Source organism: Papio anubis, chromosome 2, assembly GCF_008728515.1.
Source record: "Papio anubis isolate 15944 chromosome 2, Panubis1.0, whole genome shotgun sequence".
Lineage (NCBI taxonomy): Eukaryota > Metazoa > Chordata > Mammalia > Primates > Cercopithecidae > Papio > Papio anubis.
In genome coordinates, this window is record NC_044977.1 from 93,321,282 (window position 1) to 93,348,563 (window position 27,282).

General features: G+C 42.3%; 1 protein-coding gene across 7 annotated transcripts in view; it reads right to left on the reverse strand.

The window, feature by feature from the left end:
• The window catches only part of KLHL18 (kelch like family member 18), a 61,565-nt gene that overhangs the window by 17,933 nt on the left and 16,350 nt on the right, over positions 1-27,282 (reverse strand). For all 7 annotated transcript variants that reach the window (XR_643768.3, XR_643769.3, XM_009200922.2 and 4 more), the window contains exons 2-3: positions 9,436-9,566; positions 5,929-6,069 (exon numbers count right to left, since the gene is read on the reverse strand). Coding sequence is in view for 5 of the 7 variants with exons in the window: in XM_009200922.2 (XP_009199186.1) it covers positions 5,929-6,069; positions 9,436-9,566 (272 nt within the window). In the remaining 2 variants the exon portion in view is untranslated. The remainder of the gene's footprint in view (positions 1-5,928; positions 6,070-9,435; positions 9,567-27,282) is intronic.

A 27,282-nucleotide genomic window follows, 5' to 3' on the forward strand; every position in this document is an offset into this window, starting at 1 on the left:
ACAAAAAACATGGAGAGATAGCTTCTTTAATATGGGAACCCTTATACTTTTTCTTTTTTTTTTTCTTTTTTTTTATTTTTTGAGACAGGGTCTCACTTTGTCCCCCAGGCTGGAGTGTAGTAGCACGAACATGGCTAACATCAGCCTTGACCTCCTGGGCTCAAGCGATCCTTCTGCCTCAGCCCCACAAGTAGCTGGGACTACAGGCACCACCATGCCTGGCTAATTTTTGTACTTTTTGTAGTAGAGACAGGGATTCACCATGTTGCCCAGGCAGGACTTGAACTCCCGAACTCCAGCAATCCACCTGCCTCAGCCTCCCAAAGTGCTGGGATTTTTTCTTGTTTTATATAGAAATTATGAGACTCCATGGGCTTAATTGTTCAGACAACCAGAAACAACAGTAGCACTATCATTTATTTACCATCAGTGAGTCAAATATTTTGCTAGGCCTTTTATACACATTCTCCAGAATCTTCTTAACCTGCAAAGTAGTAATGCACTCATAGATGGAAAACAGGCTCAGGGAAACCAAAAATGGTGCTCACCGTCCCTCGAGACAAGCAAGTGGAGGTGCTGAGATTGAAATCAGGCCTCTTGTGCATATTCCCACAGTAACCTGGCAGACTTACACTCATCAGGGCTAGAGAAATCCAGGATAAATCCTGGCCCTGATGCTCATGGGGCAATTTGGGTGGGTTATGTTCTTCCAAGTGTCAGTAATTTTCTCACCTGAAAGAAGATGATGACAACAGCTACCTACCTCTTAGGGTTGAGCCATGATGCATGGTACCTGGTACGAAGTTAGTGGCTGCCTTAATATTTTATTATGGTTGCTTTTGTTTTTTGAGACAAGGTCTTATTCTGTCACCTAGGCTGGAGTGTAGTGGTGCAATCATGGCTCATGGATAGCCTTGACCTCTAGAGCTGAAGTGATCCTCCTACCTCAACCTGCCAAGTAGCTGAGACCACACCTGGCTAATTAAAAAAAAAATGTTTTTTGGTAGAGACAGCGTCTCCCTATGTTGCCCAAACTCGTCTCAAATTCCTAGGCTTGAGCAATCCTCTTGCCTTGGCCTCCCGAAGTGCTGGGATTACAGGCATGAGCCACTCTGCCCGGCTTGTTTTTCTTACTACTGTTGCAACTAAGAAAATTCCAAACGAGCCCAGTGCGATTCTAAAATCTTGGTGACAGCAGCAGACCCTGGGGGATTCTTCTTTTAGCTTCATGACTAATTCTCTGTAGAGATGGCATTGATCAGATTAAAAATTGGACAGGCTTGCTTTTCTTCATTAGAAAGTTTTATGTATTTTCCCCAATGTTGATTTAAGGTTTTAGGCACAGAGTTATATTGATTTAGCAATATTCACTATTGTCCCCTAGCAGCTGACCCATCAAGGACTGAATAGGCAAGGTACCTTGGAGCCTGGCTTTATGACTAGTCAAAAATTCTACATAGTTATTTCATTCCAGCCTGAGCTTGCTCTGTCTATTGCTTTGGAAACTGATGTGAATTTAGAAGAGCAAAGAAACATAAGCAGAGAACAACATGTAGGCAAAGTTCATGGCCACTGAGGAATACAGTGCTGAAGGTCAGAATGTCAGCTCTGTCATCTGTCAAATGCCTTTCTCCTAAAGCACTTACAGTGATTGAATAAGATTTGTTAAAGCACTTTACAAATATAAGGCAGACAAACCTTCCCTGGGCCTCTACAGCATGTGCTTCACTATCTCCTACCACTATGACATCAACCTGAGAGGAGGATTCAAAATGCCATGGAGCAGAAGCTGGATCAAGTACAAGGATGTGGGAGCCAATGATCAACGTAGCCATTGGCATTCATTTCCAAACTCTCCTTCTCAGGTTAGGATTCTCATACCTTATTTTTGGGTGTCTCTGATTGGCTTGGCATAATACTGAGCACAAAATACACCTTTTTTTTTCCTTTTCTTTTTTTTTTTTTGAGACGGAGTCTCCCTGTGTTGCCCAGGCTAGAGTGCAGTGGCATGATCTGAGCTCACTGCAACCTCTGCCTCCTGGGTTCAAGTGATTCTCCTGCCTCAGCCTCCCAAGTAGCTGGGATTACAGGCATGTGCCACCACGGCTGGCTCATTTTGTATTTTTAGTAGAGATGGCATTTCATCATGTTGGCCAGGCTGGTCTCCAACTATTGACCTCAGGCGATCCGCCCACCTCGGCCTCTCAAGGTGCCAGGAGAACAAGCGTAAGCCACCATGCCTGGCCAAAACACATCTTCCTTTTTTTTTTTTTTTTTTTCTTTTTTTTGAGATGGAGTTTCACTCTTATTGCCCAGGCTGGAGTGCAATGGCACGATCTCGGATCACTGCAACCTCCGCCTCCCAGGTTCAAGCGATTCTCTTGCCTCAGAGCTGTCACACAGGAAAGGGGACCATTCAAGAGGAGGAGGGAGATATGAGGGAAAATAAACCTTCAGGGTTGATGGAGACCCACATCTTTCATTAGCCACATCACAACCTTCTTCCTTGCTGACACAGCTTGACTTTGGAAGCGAGAAGACAGCATAAGACATAATGCTTTATCAGAGGCAGGAAGCAGTGACTTGAATTAAATAGATTACTGACATGGTTCATTGACATATTTGATGTCCCAATCTACCTCTGAGGGAATTTCAGAAAATACACAGCTCCAAGGCCGGGCGCAGTGACCCACGCCTGTAATCCCAGCACTTTGGGAGGCCGAGGTGGGCAGCTCACTTGAGGTCAGGAGTTCGAGACCAGCCTGGCCAACATGGTGAAACCCCATCTCTACTAAAAATACAAAAATTAGCTGGGCGTGGTGGTGTGTGCCTGTAGTCCCAACTGCTCAGGAGGCTGAGGCAGGAGGATCGCTTGAACTTGGAAGGTGGTGGTTGCAGTGAGCTGAGATCATGCCATTGCATTCCCGCCTGGGCAACAGAGCAAGACTCTGTCTCAAAAATAAATAAATAAAAATAAAAATACAAAAGTTAGCTGGGTGTGGTGGCAGACACCTGTAATCCTGCTACTTCGAAGGCTGAGGCAGGTGAATGCTTGAGCCTGGGAGGCAGAGGTTGCAGTGAGCCAAGACAGCGCAACTGTACTCCTGGGAGACAGAGTGAGACTCCATCTCAAAAAAAAAAAAAAAAAAAAAAAGAAAGAAAGAAAGAAAGAAAGAAGATACACAGCTCCAGTAGTGCTTGCCTAAAAGCAAGGAGGCCCATACATTTGAAGGCCGGAAAGAGGGCCACCAGAAAAAGTCAACCCCAGCTTCAGGGGAAAAAAAAGGCAGCAGGTTGAAGAGGTAATAGACTGAGCAGCCTCAGGAACTGTGGCTTTAAGAACTCTGATGGCAATGCAGCTTCTCTGTGCTGTCACATATCTTTTCCACTGGTGCTCAGAATGGTTTTCCTCAAGTCGCTGGCAATCAAATCTTAAAATGATGCACCCTCAAGGGCACAGAGGAAGTGGGGAGCTGGGAGACACCACCACATTCTGTAGTCAGGCTCAGGGAGAATCATTCCAAGAAACAGAGACAATAATAGGAACTGCTGGAGAGAAAACAGAAAGCAGGCCATGGCTCTGAAGTCTGTGGCAGGAAATAGGAATGAGGTATAGATTTAGGTCTCAGAAGGTGTCCTGAAGGGCTGAATGAACAAATGTCAAGGATAGACTCAAAACATCAGGCTTATGTGTAAGTACTTATTCCTAAAATGTTACTGGTGCATGCAAACCTGCACTGGCCTAAAATGACTTTTCTTTTTTCCTTTTAGTTTTTAGAGACAAAGTCTTGCTCAGTCGCCCAAGCTAGAGTAAGATGATTATAACTCACTGCAGCCTTGAGCTCCTGGCTCAAGCGACTCTCCCATCTTAGCCTCTCCAGTAGCTGTGAACCACTGCACTTGACTAATAAAATTTTTTTTTTTTTTTGTAGAGACAGGATCTTGCTCTGGCATAAAGGCTGGTCTGGAAATCCTAACCTCAAGCAATCCTCCTGCCTTGGCCTCCCAAAATGCTGGGATTACAGCATGAACCACCTCATCTGGCCTAAAAATCACTTTTCTAAGCAACTTTTAGATGACAGTATTTTACAACACAGCCTGGATCCAGTGTTGACAGTGACAATCTCAAAAGCCCCCTAGGTGGAGCTGTTGTCCCTTGGTGAAGATTCGAGGATTGCCAACAATCCTTTCCAGGATTAATCCTACTTAGCCACAGAAAGCCATTTCAGCAGTGGTGAAGCCCAAGGCCTCCAAGCCTGGAGCTCTATCTTACAGAAAGAAAGAAAAAAAAAAAAAAAAAGAAAGAAAGAAAAGAAAAAGAAAAAAGAAAGTCACTTTCCAAGTTCTGTGGGAAAAAGAGGTGAACGAAGTCCAGTCTGTGTCTTAAGCAGCTCACAAATGAGCAGGAAGATAGTGTATGGCCCTCACATCTCCATATGCACCCTCTGGCCTGCCCCAGAAGGCATCCCAGAGCAGGGACAAGCTTGGTTCTGCAGCTTTACTCTTACTACAAGGTCTTTATAAAACTGCGAACAGCACCACTTACCTCAAGATGAAATCCTTTACCCAGTGTTCAGCAGATGAGCCCCCCACTAAATCTTAGGCATCATTACCATGATTATTTGACTAGCCGCACACACAGCAGTACTCAGTGTGATGACCATGAGCACCCTGTGGGCAGGATATGAACACACAGTGGGTGTGGTCCACAAGCTGCTAAGTGAACTGGATAGGTGGAGTGAGAATGGGGGAGGGGAGGTCAGCTCCATGAGGGGATGAGGTCCGGGAGGGCAGATCTGAGTCAGGAGGAATGCTGACAGGCCAGGTACCTAGTGATCGGAGTAGGCCCAGGTAAAGGCTGGGTGTGTGAAGCACCACAGACACAGGGGTGCTGTTTGGGTTCCTCCTGCCTGTGTGTGGCCCAGCACTAACCTGCATCCCCAGGCCTCTGCTGGTTAAAAGGCCTTTATCGTATAACTAAGAGCTCTGGCTCTTGAGGGGGAGGGAGAGGCTTCTTAACTGCTTAGGCAGAAGGTCATAGGAGATCCACAGGGCCCCACTGCCAAGCACTGGAAATAGGGGGGTGTATAATCCATGGTCCCAACCATAAAAGTGCATACAATGATAGTTCCCAGTGGACTAAGGAGGATAGAGAATTCCAGGAAGTGAAATTTGGGTAGGCTCTTAAATAAGTGAAGTATGAAAAATAAGGTCAAGAAATTCAAAGAGGGCCGGGAGCAGTGGCTGACGCCTGTAATCCCAGCACTTTGGGAGGCCAAGGTGGGCAGACTGCTTGAGCCCAGGAGTTGAGACCAGCCTGGGCAACATGGCAGAACCCCATCTCTACCAAAAAAATTACAAAAATCAGCCAGGTGTGGTGGCATGTGCCTGTAGTTCCAGCTACTTGGGAGGCTGAAGTGGGAGGACTGCTGAACATGGGAGGCAGAGGTTGCAGTAAGGCGAGATCACACCACTGCACTCCAGCCTGGGTGACAGAGCAAGATCTTGTCTCAAAAAAATAAAAAAAAAAGAAGAAGAAAAAGAAAAGAAAGGAAATTCAGAGGGTAAAGTACCTAAACAAAGATGGAGATGGCTATGGAACAGTTGGGGAGCATTGCACAAATCAGTTTGGTGAGAAATCAGCTAAATTAGTGGCTGGTGAGATTGGAGAGGGAGGAACAGAAGATGCACATGTCAAGCCAAGGGAAAGGGCAGGCTGGACTATGTGAATCATGTTCTGAAAAAGTTCATCTCAAAGAAGTGGGCACTGCTACACACTGATTTCAAGAAATGTAAGCGCTGCAGAATAACCTTTCCAGATCACTCCCTTCATAAACCTATATATGGTCCCAAGAACTCAGCAAACTGGCGCAAGATTCCAGAAATGAAATAGTCATGTTCTCCACCAGGCCCACCACATCACCTCACCGTTCTCGGAGGAATGTGCAGCAGGCGTCTTTGATGCTCTGCAGCTGCAGGAAGCTCGCCCCCATCAGCAATGACTGGACATTTTGCTGGTCAATGGCAAGGTTGCCATTGTAAGCAAAGTTGATCAGAGCCTCCAGGGCACTAGAGGAAAGAGGCAAAGCTGTGAGATGCTCTTCAGAGACAAGTCTTGGCCCACAGGAGACTCAGGCCCTAACTGAACTGACAATACTTAGCCCAGGCCCTTCGAGAATCTAATGGAGTAACTACTTCACCACAGCCTAAAACTCATTCTACCAAGTTGTCTTCATTGCTCTACAGAAAATTTTGAAAAAGAGAACACAATCACCTACCATTTCACTACTGAAAAAGTCAACACTGGTTATTTTTCTACATTCATATTTAGTCCCTGATTGCCTACATGCATGAATTATATGGATATAATCAAAAACATGTATCAAGCCCTTTCCCATGTTGCTACACTACCTTCATGTTTATTGTTTTTAGTGGCTGCTATATAATATTTCAACATGCAAATATGCTATCATTTATTTCCTTTATTGGTAAGCATAATAGCTATTACCATCTTATTGCTGTTAGAACGTTTTTGAATTATTTCTTTGGGGTAAATTTCTAGAATGAGATTTCTAACATTTTTTCTGCTTTCAATTCACACTGAAAATGAAATCAAAATTCCATCTACAGGGCTGTAGGTGTTCTGGTCCCTCTCCATCTGTCTGTCTTCCTCACCTCCACTTTCTCCTTTTCTCACTTGATTCCAACATTCTGAACATATTCTTACCTCAGGGCCTTTGCAATGACTCCTCCCTGTTTGGAGGACTCTTCCCCCAGATGGCTCACTCCCTCACTTCAATTAAGATGTCTCAGCTCAAATGCCACCCCATGACAGGGGCATTCCCTGATCACCCCAAAATAGCACAGACTCCACCATCCTTCACTAGCCTTTACTCTGCTTCACTTTTCTCATATCACTTTCACTCTTAGCCATACCATGCATGTATTTGGTGACTGCCAAATCACTACTAGAAAGCTGGTAGAGGCAGGGCACGGTGGCTCACGCCTGTAATTCCAGCACTTTGGGAGGCTGAGGGAGGCGGATCACCTGAGGTCAGGAGTTCGAGACCAATCTAGCCAACATGGCAAAACCCTGTGCCTACTAAAAACACAAAAATTAGCCGGGCGAGGTGGCATGCACCTGTAGTCCCAGCTACTTGAGAGACTGAGGGAGGAGAATCGCTTGAACCCAGGAGGTGGAGGTTGTTGCAGTGAACGGAGGTCATGCCATTGCATTCTAGCCTGGGCAACAGAGTGAGACTCCATCTCAAAAAAAAAAAAAAAAAAAAAAAAAAAAAGGCAGGTGCCTGTAATCCCAGCTACTCATGGGAGGCTGAGGCAGTAGAATCGCTTGAACCTGGGAAGTGGAGGTTGCAGTGAGCCCAGACCGCACCACTGCACTCCAGCCTGGGTGCCAAGAGTCTGACTCCACCCCCCGCTGCAAAAAAATAAAAACAAAAAAACGAAAGTTGGCAGAATGAGAAGAGGTGCTGTTTTCTCACTGTTATACCTCAGATACATGATAGAGCTATGCTCATCATGGATGTTCAGGCAATCTCTGTTAAATGAAGCCCCTGGACTATTCATGGGATAAGCATGCCTCCTTCAGACACACACTTCAGAGAAGAGGAGGGCACAACTGCCCTTGGACACCTTACTTCTATGTCTTTCCTCATAAGTAACTGGCCTAAGATTTCTTTTTTTTTTCTTTTCTTTTTTTTTTTTGAGACGGAGTCTCGCTGTATTGTCCAGGCTGGAGTGCAGTGGCCGGATCTCAGCTCACTGCAAGCTCTGCCTCCCAGGTTTACGCCATTCTCCTGCCTCAGCCTCCCAAGTAGCTGGGACTACAGGCGCCCACCACCTCGCCCGGCTAGTTTTTTGTATTTTTTTTTAGTAGAGACGGGGTTTCACCGTGTTAGCCAGGATGGTCTCGATCTGCTGACCTCGTGATCCACCCGTCTCGGCCTCCCAGAGTGCTGGGATTACAGGCTTGAGCCACCGTGCCCGGTCTAGATTTCTTTCTCTCTTTTTTAAGAGTCAAGGTCTCACTCTGTTGACCAGGCTGGAGTGTAGTGGTGTGATCACAACTCGCTGCAGCCTTGACCTCCTCGGCTCACCTCCCACCTCAGCTTTCTAAGTAGCTGAGACTACAGGTGTGCACCACCGTGCCCGGCCAATTAAAAAAAAATTTTTTATACAGATGTGGTCTATGTTGTCTAAGCTGGTCTTGAACTCCTGGCCTCAAGTAATCCTCCCACCTTGACCTCCCAAATTGTTGGGATTTCAGGCATGAGTCACCTTGCGTGGCCTGACCTGACCTGAGATTTCTACTTTGCCATAGGTATATAAATCCTCTTCCGGTATTGGAGCAGATCACCTTCGACCATCCAGAGGGTAACACACAGTCTCCTAGCTCTTTTCTCCCTAGTTGTCACCACTGTCAGATTAAGAGGTTGGGCAATAACTGACTTCCAGCTAAGGGGATAACCTTGGGCTTGATCTCCTTGAGCTTCAATTTTCTGAACCATGAAATAACCATAAAATCTGCCACCTTCTAGACCTGTGTTGTCCAATATAGTAGCCATCAGCCACATGTGACTATTTAACTTTAAAATTAAATTGATTAAAATTAAGCAAAATTTAAAATTCAATTTTTCAGTCCCACTAGTCATATTTCAAGTGCTCAACAGCCATCTGTGGCTAGTGGCTACCATTTTGGGCAGTACAAATAGAAAGAACATTCGCATCACTGCAGAAACCTCCAGTGGACAACACTGTTCTAGGCTGATAAGAAGGGATGTGAGGCTGGGCGCGGTGGCTCAAGCCTGTAATCCCAGCACTTTGGGAGGCCGAGACGGGCGGATCACGAGGTCAGGAGATCGAGACCATCCTGGCTAACACGGTGAAACCCCGTCTCTACTAAAAATACAAAAAACTAGCCGGGTGAGGTGGCGGGCGCCTGTAGTCCCAGCTACTCCGGAGGCTGAGGCAGGAGAATGGCGGGAACCCTGGAGGCGGAGCTTGCAGTGAGCTGAGATCCGGCCACTGCACTCCAGCCCGGGCGACAGAGCAAAACTCCGTCTCAAAAAAAAAAAAGAAGGGATGTGAATGGAGACACTTATTTAAAGAACTATTTTGTCAGCTAAAAAGACTAGCCCAGAAAAGTGCAGAGAATAATATATTACCACTCTTAAACCCAGCCCCATTAAATGTATTTCTCTTATAGTAGGGTAAAAACAGCATCAAAACTCCCACCATTTTAACCCTATCTCAGACCACTGGCTGAGGTTCTAATCTGCTTATTAATCACTTACTATTTGTCTGGAGCTAGGCTATTAGACACTGTGTCCTGCTGCAGGTGCTCAACGGAACTGTGCACAGGCTGAAACTGCACCTGGAAAGCAGCCTGCGAAATCTAATGGTGGGATTCAGTACCTTGGGTCCATTCCTTGCATTACAATCTCATCCTGCTTGCACTCCATCATGTCATTTGTAAACATAGCATGGAAATATGGGATTGAGGCTGCTAAGACGATCCGGTGAGCACTGAATTTGTGGTCCCCAATCTGTGGGCAAAGTAAAATACAAAGACAGATATTGAGGAACGCAAAAAAAAAAAAAAAAAAAAAAAACAACAACGAACTCACCCCCCTCCGCAGCGTACCCCACTGCCCATTGCAACGGTGTTGAGGGCATCCCAGGGCATGGAGGCCAAGGCTTAGCATGATGCCTGAAGTATTTTAAATGCAATATACTCAGTTACAGTAGAAGAATGTAAACAACACATTTTAATGAAGTGTTAAAATAGCTAAAAAATTTAAGCCTGAATGTTTCATGTAATCATTTTTACTTATATGGTAGTCTCCAATGCACCTCTTTCAGCTACTCTACCAACTCAAATACCTGATTCCTGTAACACTTTATCCCAACCTCAGGCAGATGGACTAGACAAACAGTCCAAGAATGCTGGTGCTCCTAACAGTATGCTCCTCAAGAAGAGTAAATATGTAGTGATGGGGCCGGGGGGCGGTGGGGGCATGAGAAGATACACTGGTGTTGTGGACTGGCTGCTGCTCTGTGTGGTTAGCAGGGACAGAGGCCATCTCTTCCTCCAATAAGTGTCAAATCCTCACTGATGCACCCTTAGCCTGAGGAATTCTATAAAGTGTTTTCCAACTATCTGTCAAAAGGCTCTTCCCTTCAATAAGCCATTTATAGCTCCAAGCTATATAAATATTTTCACTTAAGAACTTTCTATTCTCCAGGAAGAACAAAACAGTCCCTTTTTCCTTTTCATCAGGTTCCACATCAGTGAAATGCCAGAGAATCTCACTATCTGATGCTCTTCTCTTTGTGTCATGTTTATCCAAGGATTCGAGGTTGGAAGATCGACTCCTTGGATAAACAGGCGTGAGCCACTGCACCAGCCTCTACTCAAATTTCTTAAAGTTGTTCTATGAGGTTTATTACAAAAGAAAAAAACAACAACTAGCAGTCTCTGTTTTCTTGATTCCTTGCCCCTGATTCCTACTCACAGGGGTAACCTCTTGCTTCTAGGACTTTTCTCCATCTTTCTAAATAATATGCTTATATATTACTTGTTGATTTTTCACTTTGAGTTATTCCCTGTGGTACCCAACCTCTAAATAGCTTCCAGTAAACGCTGACTCTTGGTATTCACACCCTTGTGTGGTCCCCTCCCACAACATGTCAGGGTTGGTCTATGTGACCAACAGAATATAGCAGAAGTGATGATGGTATGTCACATTCAAAGCTAGGTCATAAAAGGCACTGAACTTCTTCTTACCCTGTTCTTCTGGATCACTTGCTCTAAGAGAAGCTAAGTAACATATCCTTAAGAGAGGCCCATATGAAGAGGACTAAAGCCTTCTATGGCTAACTGAGTGAGCTTGGAAGAACATCCTCCAGCTCCAGTCAAGCCTTCAGATGACAGCAACTTTGTGAGAAATGTCTAAGCTGCTTCTGAACTCCTGGCCCGCAGAAACTGTAAGATAATAAATACTTGTTTTAAGTCACTAAATTTTGGGCCGGGCGCAGGGTGGTCATGCCTGTAATCCCAGCACTTTGGGAGGCCAAGGAAGATGGAGCACTTGAGGGTGGATCAGGAGTTTGAGAGCAGCTTGGGCAACATGGTGAAACCCTGTCTCTACAATAAATACAAAAAGTAGCTGGGCATGGTGGTGCATGCCTGTAATCCCAGTTACTTGGGTCACTGACACAGGAGAGTCGCTTGAACCTGGGAGGCAGAAGCTGCAGTGAGCCAAGATCGTGCCACTGCACTCCTGCCTGGGCTGGAGTCTCAAAAACAAAAAAGTCACAAATTTTGGGGTACTTTGTTACGCAGCAAAAGATAACTATTATATTACTAATCTAATTCCTAATATGGAAGATTAAGAATTTGTCCTGATACCTTTCTTCATGTACTACCCCATACACTCTCCTTATCTTTCCAATATAATTAGGTCAAATTTTGGTTAAATTAATATGAAGAGTTGCATTAAGTCTATGTAAATGTTATTTGTAGCCAAGCCATGCTGTATACTGTGAGTATATTTCCTTTTTGTATAATTTTTCTTTTCCCTGGGGCATAAGTACTCTATCAGTTGTTTAAGTTGTCTGTTTCTTGAGACATTATCTACTGGAACTCTTCCTGGGAATTCTGTTTCCCTCACCTATATTGACATCCCCATTTCCTGAACCCCACTTAGTCCTCTTTCTTATTTATTCACTTGTTCTGGTAGAAAGCGTCTTCTAGGCTGGGCGTGGTGGCTCACACCTGTAATCTCAGCACTTTGTGAGCCCGAGGCAGGTGGATCACCTGAGGTCAGGAGTTCAAGACCAGCTTGGCCAACATGGTGAAACCCCATCTCTACTAAAAATGCAAAAAATTAGCCTGCTGTGGTGGCAGGCGCCTGTAGTACCAGGTACTTGAGGTGCTGAGGCAGGAGAATCGCTTGAACGTGGGAGGTGGAGGTTGCAGTGAGCCGAGATGACACCATTGTACTCCAGCCTGGGCAAGAAGAATAACATTCCATCTCAAACAGATAAAAATGTGTCTTCTAGCAGAGCTTCATAAGAAGGGGTCTATGTACAATGTCTGAAAATATCTTTACTACCCTCAAGCTTAGATAATAATTTAGTTGGTTAAAAAATTCAAAGTTTAGACTTTTTTCCTGTCAAAAGTTTGAAAGTATTGCTCCATTGTCTTCTAGTTCTTTGTTTTTAGAGATGGGGTCTTACTCTGTCCCCCAGGCTGGACTTGAATTCCTGAGCTCAAGCAATCCTCCTGCCTCAGTCTCCTGAATAGTTGAGACTACAGGCATGCTAGTGTGCATCTGGCTATGTTAAAAAAAAAAAAAGTATATATATATGTGTGTGTGTGTGTGTGTGTATTTGTACAGACAGGTCCTGCTTTGTTGCTCAGGCTGTTCTCGAACTCCTGGCTTCAAGCAATCCTCCCATCTCAGCCTCTCAAAGTGCTGGGATTATAGGTGTGAGTCACCATACCTGGCCTAGTTTGTTGTTATTGAGATATCGAATGCTATTTTGAATCCTAACTCTAAGCATGTACCTGTGCTCTCCAGAAGCCTTTAGGATTTTCTCTTTATTCTTATAGTTCTAAAATTTCACAGTGTTGTATCTTGGCATTGGTTTTCTTTTATTGTGCTGTATCAATCTACAGACATTATTTCAGTTCTGGAAAAATCTCTTCACACTATTTCTTTGATAATTTCCTCCCTTCTATTGTCATTTTTTCTCCTCAGAAATTTCTATTAGTTATGTATTAGATTTCTTGGAATAATCCTCTAATTTTCTTATTGTTCTTCCCTACTTTCCATCTCTTTCATTTGGTCAATCAGTGAGGAAACTTCTTCAACCCTATCTTACAATCTTTCTGTGTTGTAGGTTTTTATATTGGCTATCATATTTTTAATTTTCTAGAGGTCTTGTTTTCAAAAGCTTCCTTTTTAAAAGAATCTTATTCATCTTTCATGAATGCAATATTTTCTCAAATCTCTCCTGAGATATACAGTTACAACTTTTTTTTCTTCTTTATCTCTGCTTTTACTGTTTCCTGAGATATTTTCTCTTCCAATTGTTTTGATCTCTGTCTTCTATGTTAGAGGTTTTCTTTAAATGTCTGGTGACACTTGGCTAGGGGGTAGGATTGTCGATTTGTGGGCTTCACATTAGGGTGATCAGGCAAGAATCAGCCATTTGATTGAGGACCCCTGGAAGTAGTCAGTTCTTTAGGACTTTTTCTCTGGAGTTAATTTTATCAGAGCAGTATCTTCCAATCTCTTGCAGGGAAATATCTGTCAGCCTATAGATATTCTGGAAACTGGGTGTAAGAGGGGGATGGTTCTACCATACACTACTGATAACTCGTATCTTAAAGCCCTTATTTTCAGTTTTGCTCCATATTGCACCCCTCTCCTATGCTTGGTGTGCCTGATGCGGAGCCTCTGGTTCAGTATCTAAGACTAAATTTCCTACCTCCTGAGAGAGTGGCGGGGGGAGGGGTGCAGGCATCTAATTGCCTTTCATATAGACTTCCAAGTAATCTTCCTGTTTTCAGTATTTGGTGTCTCCAATTCTGGAACTATTCCAGGGTTCTACATTAGAAATCCTCTTCCTTCTCAGTTTCTCCCCCTGGGAGGCACTTTCAGTTCCTCTGGCCCACTAAGTCTTCCACACATGCTCTCTGGCTTTAATATTCCATTGATTTCTCATTTGCTGATATGTCTTTCCCTCTTACTATTATTTTAATGGGGTTATGGAGGGGAATGAAAGTTAAGTGTGTGTTCAATTGGCTGTGTTTAACTGCTGTGCATTTATTTTTCATCTAGAAAATAAACAGAAGACAAAAGAACAAGCTGTATGTGCACCAACAGCGTGACCTGGTTTCAAAAAGAAAGAAAGAAAGGGAAAAAAAAACCAGCTACAGAGAAGATAGGTCATTCTTGGGATATGTTAGCCTGATTACATTTGAGTTCTGTATTCAGCTAAGGTGAACAACAAATTGGACCTTGTCTAGATGAGGAAGACCAAGATGGGCAAGAGTATGAAAGCTACATCTTATAAGGAATAGCTAAAGGATAGTCTGGAAAAGATAATTTAGGAGGAACATGATGGTTGTCATCAAATCCTAGAAGGGCTATCACATGGATTAGGGCAGATCTAGAAAATTACAGAAAGGCGCCGGGCGCGGTGGCTCAAGCCTGTAATCCCAGCACTTTGGGAGGCCGAGACGGGCGGATCACGAGGTCAGGAGATCGAGACCATCCTGGCGAACACGGTGAAACCCCGTCTCTACTAAAAAAAATACAAAAAACTAGCCGGGCGAGGCGGCGGGCGCCTGTAGTCCCCGCTACTCTGGAGGCTGAGGCCGGAGAATGGCGTAAACCCGGGGGGTGGAGCTTGCAGTGAGCTGAGATCCGGCCACTGCACTCCAGCCCGGGCGACAGAGCCAGACTCCGTCTCAAAAAAAAAAAAAAAAAAAAAAGAAAATTACAGAAAGGCAGATTTTCGTTTATTATAAAGAATAAGAGCTAAGAATACTTAGGAGGGTCCTGGACTGGTTTTAAAACTATTAAGTGACTACTTAGAGACCTTCCAATTCTACAATCCTGTGGTACTACATTTTTGTGAAAAGCTTTTAAAAACCCAAACACTCTATTTGTAATCTCAGTTTTTACATGTCTTGTTTTTTGCTGGGCACAGTGGCTTATGCCTGTAATCCCAGCTCTTTGGGATGCTAAGGTGGGAAGGTTTCCTGAGGCAGGGAGTTTTCAAGACAAGCCTGGGCAACACAGCAAGACTCCATCTCTACAAAAAACTAGCCAGGCATGGTGGTGCATGTTTGGGAAGATGGTTTGAGTCCAGGAGTTCAAGGTTGCAGTGAGCTATAATTGTCACTGCACTCCAGCCTGGGCAACAGAGCAAGAGAATGTCTCAAAAAATAAAAAATAAAATAAAATGTCACTTTAAAAAAAAATGAGAGGATCATTTATTGAGCTCCTTTTGTATGCCATGGACTATGCCAAGTACCCATTCTGCACATTTTCTTATTTCAGTCCTCACAGCAACTCTCTGCAGCAGGCAGGTGCTGTGAATCATGTTCTATAGATGAGAAAACCAAGATTTGGAAGTTAAGCAGCTCACCCAAAGTCAAGTAGCTATTATGTGAAGAGAAGGAATTATGCTTAGGTTGTTACTGGTGGAATTGGAGAGGGGCCTAATACATAGCATACCTTCTCTCAGCTTGAGTTTTCAGTCAATTGATAAAAAAATTAAAAATAAAAAACCTACACATATCATAAAACTACATAGAATTAAATATACATATACACAGAATGAATAAAAGTAAAACTGAAGAAATCTGAATAAGACTAATGAATTATACCAATGTTAATATTCTAGTTGCAATATTGTACTTCCAGTCCCTCTGGCTTAATAGTTTTGCAAGATATTACCACGGGAGAAACTGGGCAAAAGGAACAAGTTGTGAGCATGGTAGTTCACGCCTGTAATCCCAGCACTTTGGGAGGCTGAGGTGGGAGGACTGCCTGGGTCTAGAAGTTTCAGACCAGTCTGGGCAATATGGCAAGACCATGTTTTTACAAAAAATAAAATAAAATAAATTAGCTGTGTGTAGTGGTGTGCACTTGTAGTCCCAGCTACTCAGGCAGCTGACACAGGAGGATTGCTTGAGCCTGGGAGTTCAAGGTTACAGGAAGTTATGATCACACCATTGCACTCCAGCCTGGGCAGCAAAGTGAGATCCTATCTCTATTTAAAAAAGAAAAATTGGTCAAGGCCGTGGTCTAGCTTTCCGTAATCCCAGCACTTTGGGAGGCCGAGACGGCTGGATCATGAGGTCAGGAGATCGAGACCATCCTGGCTAACACGGTGAAACCCCGCTCTACTAAAAAATACAAAAAACTAGGCCAGGCTTAAGTATGGGTGCCTGTAGTCCCAGCTACCAGGAGGCTAAGGCAGGAGAATGATGAACCCGAGAGGAGGGGAGCTTTGTGAGCTGAGATCCAGCCACCACACTCCAGCCTGGGTGACAGAGGCAGACCATCCCAAAAAAAAAAAAAAAAAAAAAGAAAAAGAAAAAATTAGGCTGGGCACGGTGGCTCACGCCTGTAATCCCAGTACTTTGGGAGGCCGAGGCGGGCGGATCATGAGGTCGGAAGATCGAGACCATCCTGGCTAACACAGTGAAACCCTGTCTCTACTAAAAATACAAAAAATTAGCCGGGCGAAGTGGCGGGCACCTGTAGTCCCAGCTATTCAGGAGTCTGAGGCAGGAGAATGGCGTGAACTCAGGAGGCGGAGCTTACAGTGAGCCGAGATCACGCCATTGCACTCCAGCCTGGACGACAGAGCGAGACTCCAGCTCAAAAAATAAAATAAAACTATCAGGAAACCAGGGAACAGGCCTAAGGAAGAAATTCCAAGCTGACCAGGCCACTCTGTGGAGATAAGAGTATGAACTGGAGGGACAGGAGTGGCAGCTAGGAGCACAGCCAGGAGACCCCTGCCTGGTCCAGAGAGAGAAGAGCGGAGCTTGGCCTGGATGGTGGCAGTGGGAAAGGAGAAAAGAAGTCAGACTCAGGAAAGATGCTGACCTTAGAACTGCTGTGATCTGGTGACTGACTAGATGTGGGAATGAGGGAAAAGAGGTGTCAAGATGACTTCCAGGTTACCGGTGTGATCTGGCATGTGCAGGTGGCATATACTTAGATCAGGAACAACAGAGAAGGACAAAGTCAGGAGTAATGACCAAATAAAGTTTTGGACAAGCTGACACTGAGTGCCTGGGAGGCATCTAAACAGAGACTATGTAGAAAGTGGATGGCCGAGTCTGGAATACAGAGATAAGTCTGGGCTCAAATAACACTTTTGGAAATAACCAGTGAAGACAGAAAAAAAGATCACTTAGGGAGAGAACTCGAAGTGTGAAGAGAAGAGGCTATAAGACAGCCTTGAAGAACTTCCACATCTAAAGATCACCTAGTAGAGGATGTATCAGCAAAGACACAGAAGGGAGCTACAGAAAGGAAATGAGAAGAGAAGCAGGGAGAGGTCTGGAGGTAGAAGAGAGTGTAGGTCCACCAGACAGGCAATGTGGCATGGAGACTGGATGGAATCAGAAGGTCCTCACCAGCTCTGCTACCTCAGACAGGGCTGCTCACACAAATTCTGTTCCCTACCACAGGCAGGTGGGGCTCAGTATTCAAGCAGTAAAGCAGCCCGGCAAAATCTGAATTGGGAATAATCTGAGACAGATGTTCCCAAAGAAAGCAAAAGATATACCCAGAGTAGATTTCTCTTTGATGGAAAACATTTTGATACTATTGTTCCTACCTTCAGGAGCTCACAATGAATATAAATAAAGCATTAAGAACAGTTAAGTGCTCAGCCTGCATGGACAGAATGCCCTTGGGATCAGTGGGGTTAAGACCAAGCTTTAATGCAGTCACAAAGAACGCTTAAAGTGCATGATAAGTAGTAATTCATAATTTTTATCGAGGCACATATTTGAAACATAAAGGCCATGAAGCTGGTGGGTAAGAATAAATCTATAAAATGGAGAAGCAGTAGGGATGAATTAATCCCTAAAAAAAAATTAAAAGAATAAGGTACGCAGAACTGCCCTGTCAGATGTCAACACTTATTATAAAGCGATAAAAATTAGGAAATTGTGGTACTGAAACAAACAGACCAATTGAATAGAATAAGCAGTCAGAAATACATCCCATATATATGTAAACTTGATAAATGATAGAAATGGCATTGCAGATAATATGGAAAAGAGAGTCCACTTAATAAATGGTGTTGGGACAACTAGTTATCCACATGGAAAAAAAATCAAATTGAATTCCTGCTTCACATCACACTCCAAAATCAATTCCAGATAGAAAAAAGCCTTAATGGCCAGGTGCAGTGGCTCGTGCCTATAATCCCAACACTTTGGGAAGCCGAGGTGGGAGGACTGCCTGAGCCCAGGAGTTTGGGATTGGCCTGGGCAACATGGCAAGACCTTGTCTCTATTTTTTTTTTTTATAAAATACAAAAAAAGAAGAAAAAAAATCTTAAGCATTAAAGGCAAAACTTCAAAATTTTGGAGAAAATATGGTAGGTCTTTTTGACCTTGAGATTAGGATTTCTTAAACAAGAATTCAAAAAGCATTAACCTTAAGAGAGAAGACTTCAATATTTGACTACAGTAAGATTAAGAACTTCTGTCCAAGCCAGGTATTGTGGCTCACGCCTGTAATCCCAGCACTTTGGGAGGCTGAGGTAGGCAGATCACTTGAGGTCGGGAGTTCAAGACCAGCTTGGCCAACATGATGAAATCCCGTCTCTACCAAAAATATAAAAAATTAGCCGGCTGTGGTGGCATGCACCTGTAATCCCAGCTACTTGGGAGGCTGAAGCAGGAGAATTGCTTGAACCCGGGAGGCTAAGGTTGCAGTGAGCCAGGATCTTGCCACTGCATTCCAGCCTGGGTGACAGAGCGAGACTCCATCTCAAAAAAAAAAAAAAGACAAGTTACAAGTGAGAAAAGATATTTGCAAACATCAAACCAACAAATAATTGGTATCCAGAGTACATAAAGGATTCCAATAAATCAACGAATCATAATTTGGAAAAAAAAAAAAAAAGTGAGCTTAAGACTTACCTAAAAGTAGGTATTTCATAGACAATGAAACAGAATGGTCCAAAACAAAGGAAAAGATGATCAATCTCAGTAATAATCAGGGAAATACGAGCATCACAATGAGATACAATTTGATATCCAGGAGAAGTCCAATTAGGAAGTCCAATTAGAAGGTATTATTATACCCAAAGCTGCTGATGATGTGGATGGACAGAAGAGCTCTTAAGCACGCTAGAATGTATGTAAATTTATACAATTTCCACTTTGAAAAATAATGCCAATACTAACATGATCATGAAAAGTTGAACACGCATATACTCAATGACCTAGCAATTTAACTCCTAGCTATATACTTTAGATGCATATGCTCCAGAAAATATGTAATAAAATGTTTACATAACTAGTCAGAACAGCAGAAAACTAAACAAAACAAAAGCCAACCTAAATAACTATTGAGAGGAGAATCCTAATTTCTGATATTCATATAATGGAACATAATTCATCAGTGAAAAATGAATGAATTAAAAGCTACACACAACACAAAGTAAAATCCCCAAGGGCAGGAATCTGACCATGTCAAAAATTTTTCCTCTCTTACAATGATATGTACATTATGCAATATTTGATACATAGAAAACAATATCTGTAAATAAGGAAAATAAACTCATGAATCCATCAAAGGTCCAACATGCTTGGAAACAGTCTATAGGTCAAAGAGGAAGTCTCTAAAAAAGGAAGGGAAATTTAAAAATACATTGAATGAACGAAAATGAAAATACAATGTATCTACAGCAGTGGTGAGATTATGGCACTAAATGCTTACATTAGAAAAGTCTGCAGTGAATAATCCAAACTACCACTCCAAAGAATTAGAGAATAAACTCAAAGCAAGCAGAAGGAAGGAAATTAAAAGGAGCAGAAATCAATGAAATTAAAAACAGGAAAACAGTAAACTAATGAAACAAAAAGATGCTTCTTTGAAAATATCGATAAAATTGACAAAGACAGAAAAGACAAATCATGAATATAGGAATGAAACAGTCGATAATACTACAGACACTGAAATCATAAAAATGATAACAGGAGAATACTATGAACAACTCTACACATAAATTTGACAACTGATGAAATGGAACAATTTCTTGAAAATGACAACTTACGCAAGATGGGGGAATAATTGAAAAGCCTTGTAACTAACAAGAAAACTAAATCTGTAATTTTAAAATGCTTGAAAAAGAAATCTACAGGTTCAGATGGTTTCACTAGAGAATTCTATCAATTGTTTAAAATAGAATTAATACCGATTTTAAACAATCTCTTCCAGAAAATAGAAGATTAAGGGATAACTTCAAGTTCATTTTATGCACTATTACCCTAGCACCAAAACTAGACAGACAGTATAAAAAAAAAATACAGACCAATATCCCTCATGAATATAGATGCAAAAATCCTTAACAAAATATCAGCAAACAGAAGTTAGCAATATATAAAAATAATTATATACCATGACCAAATAGGGTTTATTCTGGGGTAAGGCAGACTTAATATTTGAAAATAAATCTATGTAACCCAGTATATTAATAGACTCAAGAAAAAAGAAGAAAAAAGAAGTGATACGATCCTCTCCATGCAAAAAAAAAAAAAAAAAAAAAAACTTGACAAAATTCAGCACCCATCCATGATAAAAATTCTCAGAACACTAGGAATTGAGGGGAACTTCCTCAACTTGATAAAGAACATCTACAAAAAACTTCTAGCATTCCAGAAAAACACTGAACGGTCGCCCCAAAGATGCTGAACATGGCAAGAATGTCCGCTCTTACCACTGCTATTTAACACACTCTTGGAAGTTCTAGCAAGCTCAGTAAGGCAACAAAATGAAATAAAAGGAATACAAATCAGAAAATAAGAAATAAAACTATCTCTATTTGCTGACGACATGGGGTTTTCTTTTTCCTTTTTCTTTGAAACAGGGTCTCCCTCTATCACCCAAGTTAAGAGTGCAGTGGACCAATCTTACTTCACTACAACCTCCACCTCCTTGGCTCATGCCATCCTCCCACCTCAGCCTCCTGAGCAGTTGCAACTACAGGTGCACACCATGACACCCAGCTAATTTTTGTATTTTTTGTAGAGATGGGATTTCATCATGTTGCCCAAGCTGGTCTTGAACTTGTGAGCTCGAGCGATCCACCCGCCTCAGCCTCCCAAAGTGTTGGGATTACAAGTGTGAGCCACGGTGCCCGGCCTGACATTATGGTTTATGCAGAAAATCCAAAGCAGTCTGCAAAAAAACAAATAACTCTAGAACTAATAAGTGAGTTCAGCAAAATTACAAGACACAAGATCAACATACAAAAATCAGTTGTGTTTTCCATATACCAGCAAGTAACACATGGAAACCAAAATTTAAAATAAAATTATATTTACAATCACTAAAAAAATTAAATACTTATGTGTAAATCTAACAGACCAATGTACAGGACTTGTGTGTCTTGCTCTGTTGCCCAGGCTAGAGTGCAGTGCCATAATCATAGCTCACTATCACCTCAAACTCCTGGGCTCATGTAATCCTCCTACCTCAGCCTCCCGAGTAGCTAGGACTACAAGATGTGCACCACCATGCCCAGCTAATTTTTTTATTTTGGAGACATGGAGTCTTGCTATGTTGCCCAGGCTAATCTCGAATTCTTGGTCTCAACTGATCCTCCCACCTTGGCCTCCCAAAGTGCTGGAATTACAGGCAAGATTGCTTTTATAGCTATAGATGGTATTATTCTAAAATTTATACGAAAGACAAAGGAACCTGAATAGCTAAAACAATTTCAAATGAGAAGAATAAAGTGTAAATGGCCAATAAGCACATGAAAAGATGTTCAACATTGTTAGCCACCGTATGTGTGTATGTAGAGATAGGGGATATAAGGAAAATCTCTGTACCTTTCACTCAATTTTGCTGTGAAACTAAAACTGCTCTAAAAAAATAAAAGTTGAACTTTGGGAGGCTGAGGAGGGAGAATCACTTCAGGCTAGCAGTTCGAGACCAGACTGAGCAACATAGGATAGAGCTCATCTCTACAAAAATAAAAATAAAAATTAGTTGGGCATAGTGGCATGTGCCTGTAGTCCTAGCTACTCGGGAGGCTGAGGCAGGAGGATCACTTGAGCCCAGGAGTTTGAGGTTGCAGTGAGTTATGATCGTGCCACTGCACTCCAGCCTGGGTGACAGAGTGAGGCCATGTCTCAAAAAATAATGATGATAATAAAATAAATAAAAGTCCATTTAAAAAGGCAATGAAATTCTGGTCAGGCACAGTGGCTAATGTCTATAATCCCAAGATAGGAGTCCAAGACAGGAGAATTGCTTGAGCCCTGGAGTTAGAAGCCAGCCTAGGTGACAGAACGAGAGCTTACCTATAAAGCTGCTAAGCCCTGAGCCTTGAAGGAAAGGATGACAACAGCTGCCAGTCTTTTAGTTGTACAAGAAGATAAGGACAATGAAAACTTTTTCTGGATTGGTTCCTTTGATGTTTTGTCACTGAAGTCAGGAAGTGCCTTGCCAGTAAGGGATGGTCTTTTAAAGTTCTTTGATATTAGACAATGCCCATGGCCATCTGGAACCCCAAGAATTCAACTATGAAGGCATCAAAGTGGTCTACCTGCCCCCAAACACAATGTCTCTAATTCAGCCTCTAAATCAGGGTGTCACAGGACCTCTGAAGCTCATTACACACAGTACTCTATGGAAAGGATTGTCAATGCTATGGAAGACAGCCCTGGCACAGAGAACATCATGAAAGTCTGGAAGGATTACAGCATGGAAGATGCCATCATTGTTATAGAAAAAGCTGTGAAAGCCATCAAGACTGAAACAGTAAGTTCCTGCTGGAGAAAGCTGTTCAGCTGTTGTGCATGACCTCACAGGATTTATGACATAGCCAATCATGGAAGAGATCGTGAATATGGTCAAAAGTTGAGGGGTGAAGAGTTTCAAGATACAGATCTTTGAGAAATGAAACAGCTAATTGATACTATATCTGAGGAATTAACAGAAGACAACTTGATAGAGATGAGAACTCCCAAACCAGTGCTGGAAAACAAGGAAGATATACAAGAAGCAGTGCCAGAAAACAAATTGACATTAGACAACTTGGCAAAAGAGTTTCAATTATTCAAGGTTTCTTTTATGACATGGACTCTTCTATGATACCAGCACTGAAACTAAAACAAATGGTGGAAAAAGAATTGGTACCATATAGAAAAGTTTTTGGAGAAATGAAAAAGCAAAAAGTCAGACAGAAATGACAATGTACAGTTGATCCTTGAACAACACAGGCTTGAACTGTGCAGGTCCACTTGTATACAGATTGTCTTCCGCCTCTGCCACCAGGGACAGCAAGACCAACCCTCATCCTTCCTCCTCCCAGACTACTCAATGTGAAGATGATGATGATGATGATGATGAAGACCTTTATGATGATCCACTTCCACTTAATGAACAGTAAATATATTTTCTTTTCCTTATTTATTTATTTATTTATTTTTGAGACAGAATCTCGCTCTGTCGCCCAAGCTGGAATGCAGTGGTGCGATCTTGGCTCACTGCAACCTCTGCCTCCTGGGTTCAAGCGATTCTCCTGCCTCAGGCTCCCGAGTATCTGGGACTACAGGTGCGTGCCACCATACCCAGCTAATTTTTGTATTTTTAGTAGAGACGGGGTTTCACCATGTTGGCCAGGATGGTCTTGATCTCTTGACCTCATGATCTGCCCACTTCAGCCTCCCAAAGTGCTGGGATTACAAATGTGAGCTACCACGCCCAGCCGATGAGTTTTTAAATAACACTTTCTTTTATCTAATTTCCTTTATCATAAGAATACAGTATATAATACACATAACATACAAAATATGTGTTGTTAATAAGCTGAGCACAAAGGTTCACACCTGTAATCCCACTGCTTTAGGTGGCTGAGGCAGAAGGATTGCTTGAGGCCAGGAGTTCAAGACTAGCCTGGGCATCATGGCAAGATCCCGTCTCTGCAAAAGATAAAAAACTCAGCTGGGTGTGGTAGTGGTAGGGTGCCCCTGGGGTCCCAACTGCTTGGGAGGCTGAGGTGAGAGAATTGCTTGAGCTTGGGAGGTCGAAGCTGCAGTGAGCTATGATCATACCACTGCACTTCCAGCCTGGATGACAGAGCAACATCCTATCTCAAAAAAAGAAAAAAAAGAAGAAGAAACAAAACAAAGTTAATTGACTGTTTATGTTATCTGTAAGGTTTCCTTCTAGTCAACAGTAGGCTATTAGTAATTATCATTTTGGGAAGTCATAAGTTGCACTTTGATTTCTGACAGGGGGCAGGGGTCAATATTCCAACTCCCACATTGTTCAAGGGTCAACTATATAGCCACAGTAAGACTGTGTTATATTGGTGAAGGGACAGGAACAAAGAACAATGGAACAGAATAGAGAACCCAGAGGTAACCTCACATAAGAATGGCTAGCTGCTTATTGACAAAGGTACAAAAGCATTTAGATGGAGAAAAGAGTTTCTTCAACTATCAATGGGGCTGGAGCAACTGGATGTCCATATGCAAAAAAAAAAAAAAAGAAAAAAAAGAACTTCAACCTATACTTCACACCTGAGACAAAACCTAACTCAGAATGGACCAAAGATTTAAACATAAAACTTAAAACTATAAAACTTTTAGAATAAAATATAGCAGAAAATATTCAGGACTTAGGGCTTGGTGAAAAGTTCTCAGACATGAGACCAAAAGCACAAACCATTAAAAGAAAAAAAAAAATTGGACTAAATCACAATGAAAAACTTTTGCTCTGTGAAAGAACCAGTTAAAATTAAAAGACAATCTACAGACTAAAAAATATATCTGCAAACTACATACCTGACAAAGATCTATCTGTATTTATAATATATAAAGAACTCCAAAAACTCAACGATAAAAAAACAAAAAGCAATCCAATGAGAAAACAGGAAAAAGACATGAAAAGATATTCCATTAAAAAGGATATACAGATGGCAAATAAACACATAAGAAGATGTCCAGCATCGTTACCCATTAGCAAAATGCAAATTAGAATCACAGTGAGGCCGGGTGCGAGGACTCACAACTGTAATCCCAGCACTTTGGGAGGTCAAGGTGGGTGGATCATCTGAGGTCATCTGAGGTCAAGAGTTCAAGACCAGCCTGATCAACATGGCGAAACCCCCTCTATACTAAAAATACAAAAATTAGCCGAGCATGGTGGCACATCCTGTAATCCTAGCTACCTGGGAGGCTGAGGCAGGAGAATCACTTGAACCTGGGAGACGGAGGTTGCAGTGAGCTGAGATTGCACCACTGCACTCCAGCCTGGGCAACAAGAGTGAAACTCTGTCTCAAAAAAAAAAAAAAAAAAAAAAAGAATCACAATGAGATACCACTACTCATTTAACAGAATGGCTAAAATAAAAAACAGTGATCATATAAAATGCTATGCTGGGTGTGGTGGTTCATGCCTGTAACATGGTGGTTCACGCTTGTAATGCCAGCTGGTCTTGAGCCCAGGAGTTCAAGACCAGCTTGGGCAACATGGCAAAACCCATCTCTACTAAAAATAAAAATAAAGAGAATTTAAATATATATAATATATACACATATATACACACATATACATATATACACACATATACATATATACATATATACACATATACACACACATATACACACACATATATACACGCATGTATATATGTATATACATATATACACACACACATATATACACACACACACACATAAATATATAAAATGCTGGTGAGGATGCAAAAGAATTGGGTCACCCATAGTAGTCAGGGTTTTCCAGAGAAATAGAACTAATGAGGAAGAGAGTGGGAAGGAGGAAAAGAGGGAGGTGGGGAAAGAGAGAAGGTGAGGGAGAAGAGTGGGAGGGGGAGAAGGGAAAAGGGGAAGACAGCGGGAGGGAAGAAGGGAATGGAGAAGGGAAAGAGGACAGGGAGTGAGAGAGAGAGAGGGAGGAGGTACTGGGGAGAGAGAGAAACTTATTTTCATTTTAAGGAACTGGCTCATGCAATTGTGGGGGCTGGCAAATCCAAAATACACAGTGTGGGCTAGCAGTCTGGAGATTCAGATAAGATTTGATGTTAGTCTTAAGTCAGAAATCTGCAGGGCAGGTGAGCATGCAGGAAACTTAGGTAGGGTTTTTATCTTACAATCTTTTTTTTTTTTTTTTTGAGACACGGTATCACTCTGTCACACAGGCTGGAGTGCAGTGGTGCAATCACGGCTCACTGCACCCTGGACCTCCCAGGCTCAATCAACCCTCCTGTCTCAGTCTTCTGAGTAGCTGGGACTACAGGCATGTGCCACAACATCTGGCTACTTTTTCTATGTTTTGTGGAGACAGAGTCTCACTATATTGCCTGTGCTGGTCTCAAACTCCTAGGCTCAAGCAATCCTCTTACCTCAGCCTCCCAAAGTGCTGGGATCATAGGAGTGAGCCACTGTACCCAGCCTAGTTCGCAATCTTGAGGCAGAACCGCTTCTTCAGGGAAAGCTCAGTTTCTGCTCTTTAAGGCCTTACACTGACTGTATGAGGCCCACCCACACTATGGAAAGTAACTGACTTTACTGAAAGTCTACTAACTTATTATTTTAAAATGAGGTGGGGTCTCACTATGTTGCCCAAGTTGGCTTCAAACTCCTGGGCTCAAGCAATCCTTCCGCCCCAGCTTCCCAAGTAGCTGGGATTACAGGCATATACCACTGCACTCAACTAAAGTCTACTAATTTAAATGTTAATCACATCTAAAAAATACCTTCACAACAACATCTAGACTGGTGTTTGACCAAACTGGGCCTAGCCAAGAGGACACATAAAATTAACCACCACACTCATATATGTCAAAGGGAATGCAAAATGATATCGCTACTCTGGAAAACAGTTTGACAATTTCTTCTAAAACTAAAATACACAAACTGCATGACATAAAATTCTACTCTTGGGCATTTATTACAGAGAAATGAAAATAAGTTCACTCAAAATCCTGTACATGAATATTCATAGCAGCTTTATTCATAATACCTAAAAACTGAAAAATGTCCTTTGATGGTTGGAAATGGCTAAACAAATTATGGTACAATCGTATCATGGACTACTACTCAGAAATATGAAGGAAAAAATGATCAATATGCACAATAACTTGGATGGACCTCATGGGCATTAGGCTGGGTGAAAAAAGGTCATGAACTCTACGATTTCATTTATATAACAATTTCAAAATGAGAGACAACAAATTCACGGTTGCCAGAGATTAGAGATGGTGGGTGGGAGGGGCTGGATGTGACTATAAAGGGTGGCACATGGAGATCTGCGTGGTTATGAACTAGCTCTGTATTGTGGAGGTCATTAGTAACTTTGACAAGAGCAAATGGTGGTGACCTGATATAATTAACTTACCTATCCTTACTAAAACATGGACTCCACCAAGGGGGCAATTTTTGTATGTTTCATGTTTTCCGGAATAGTCAGAAATTAATATTCAGTATTTGTTGAATAAATGATG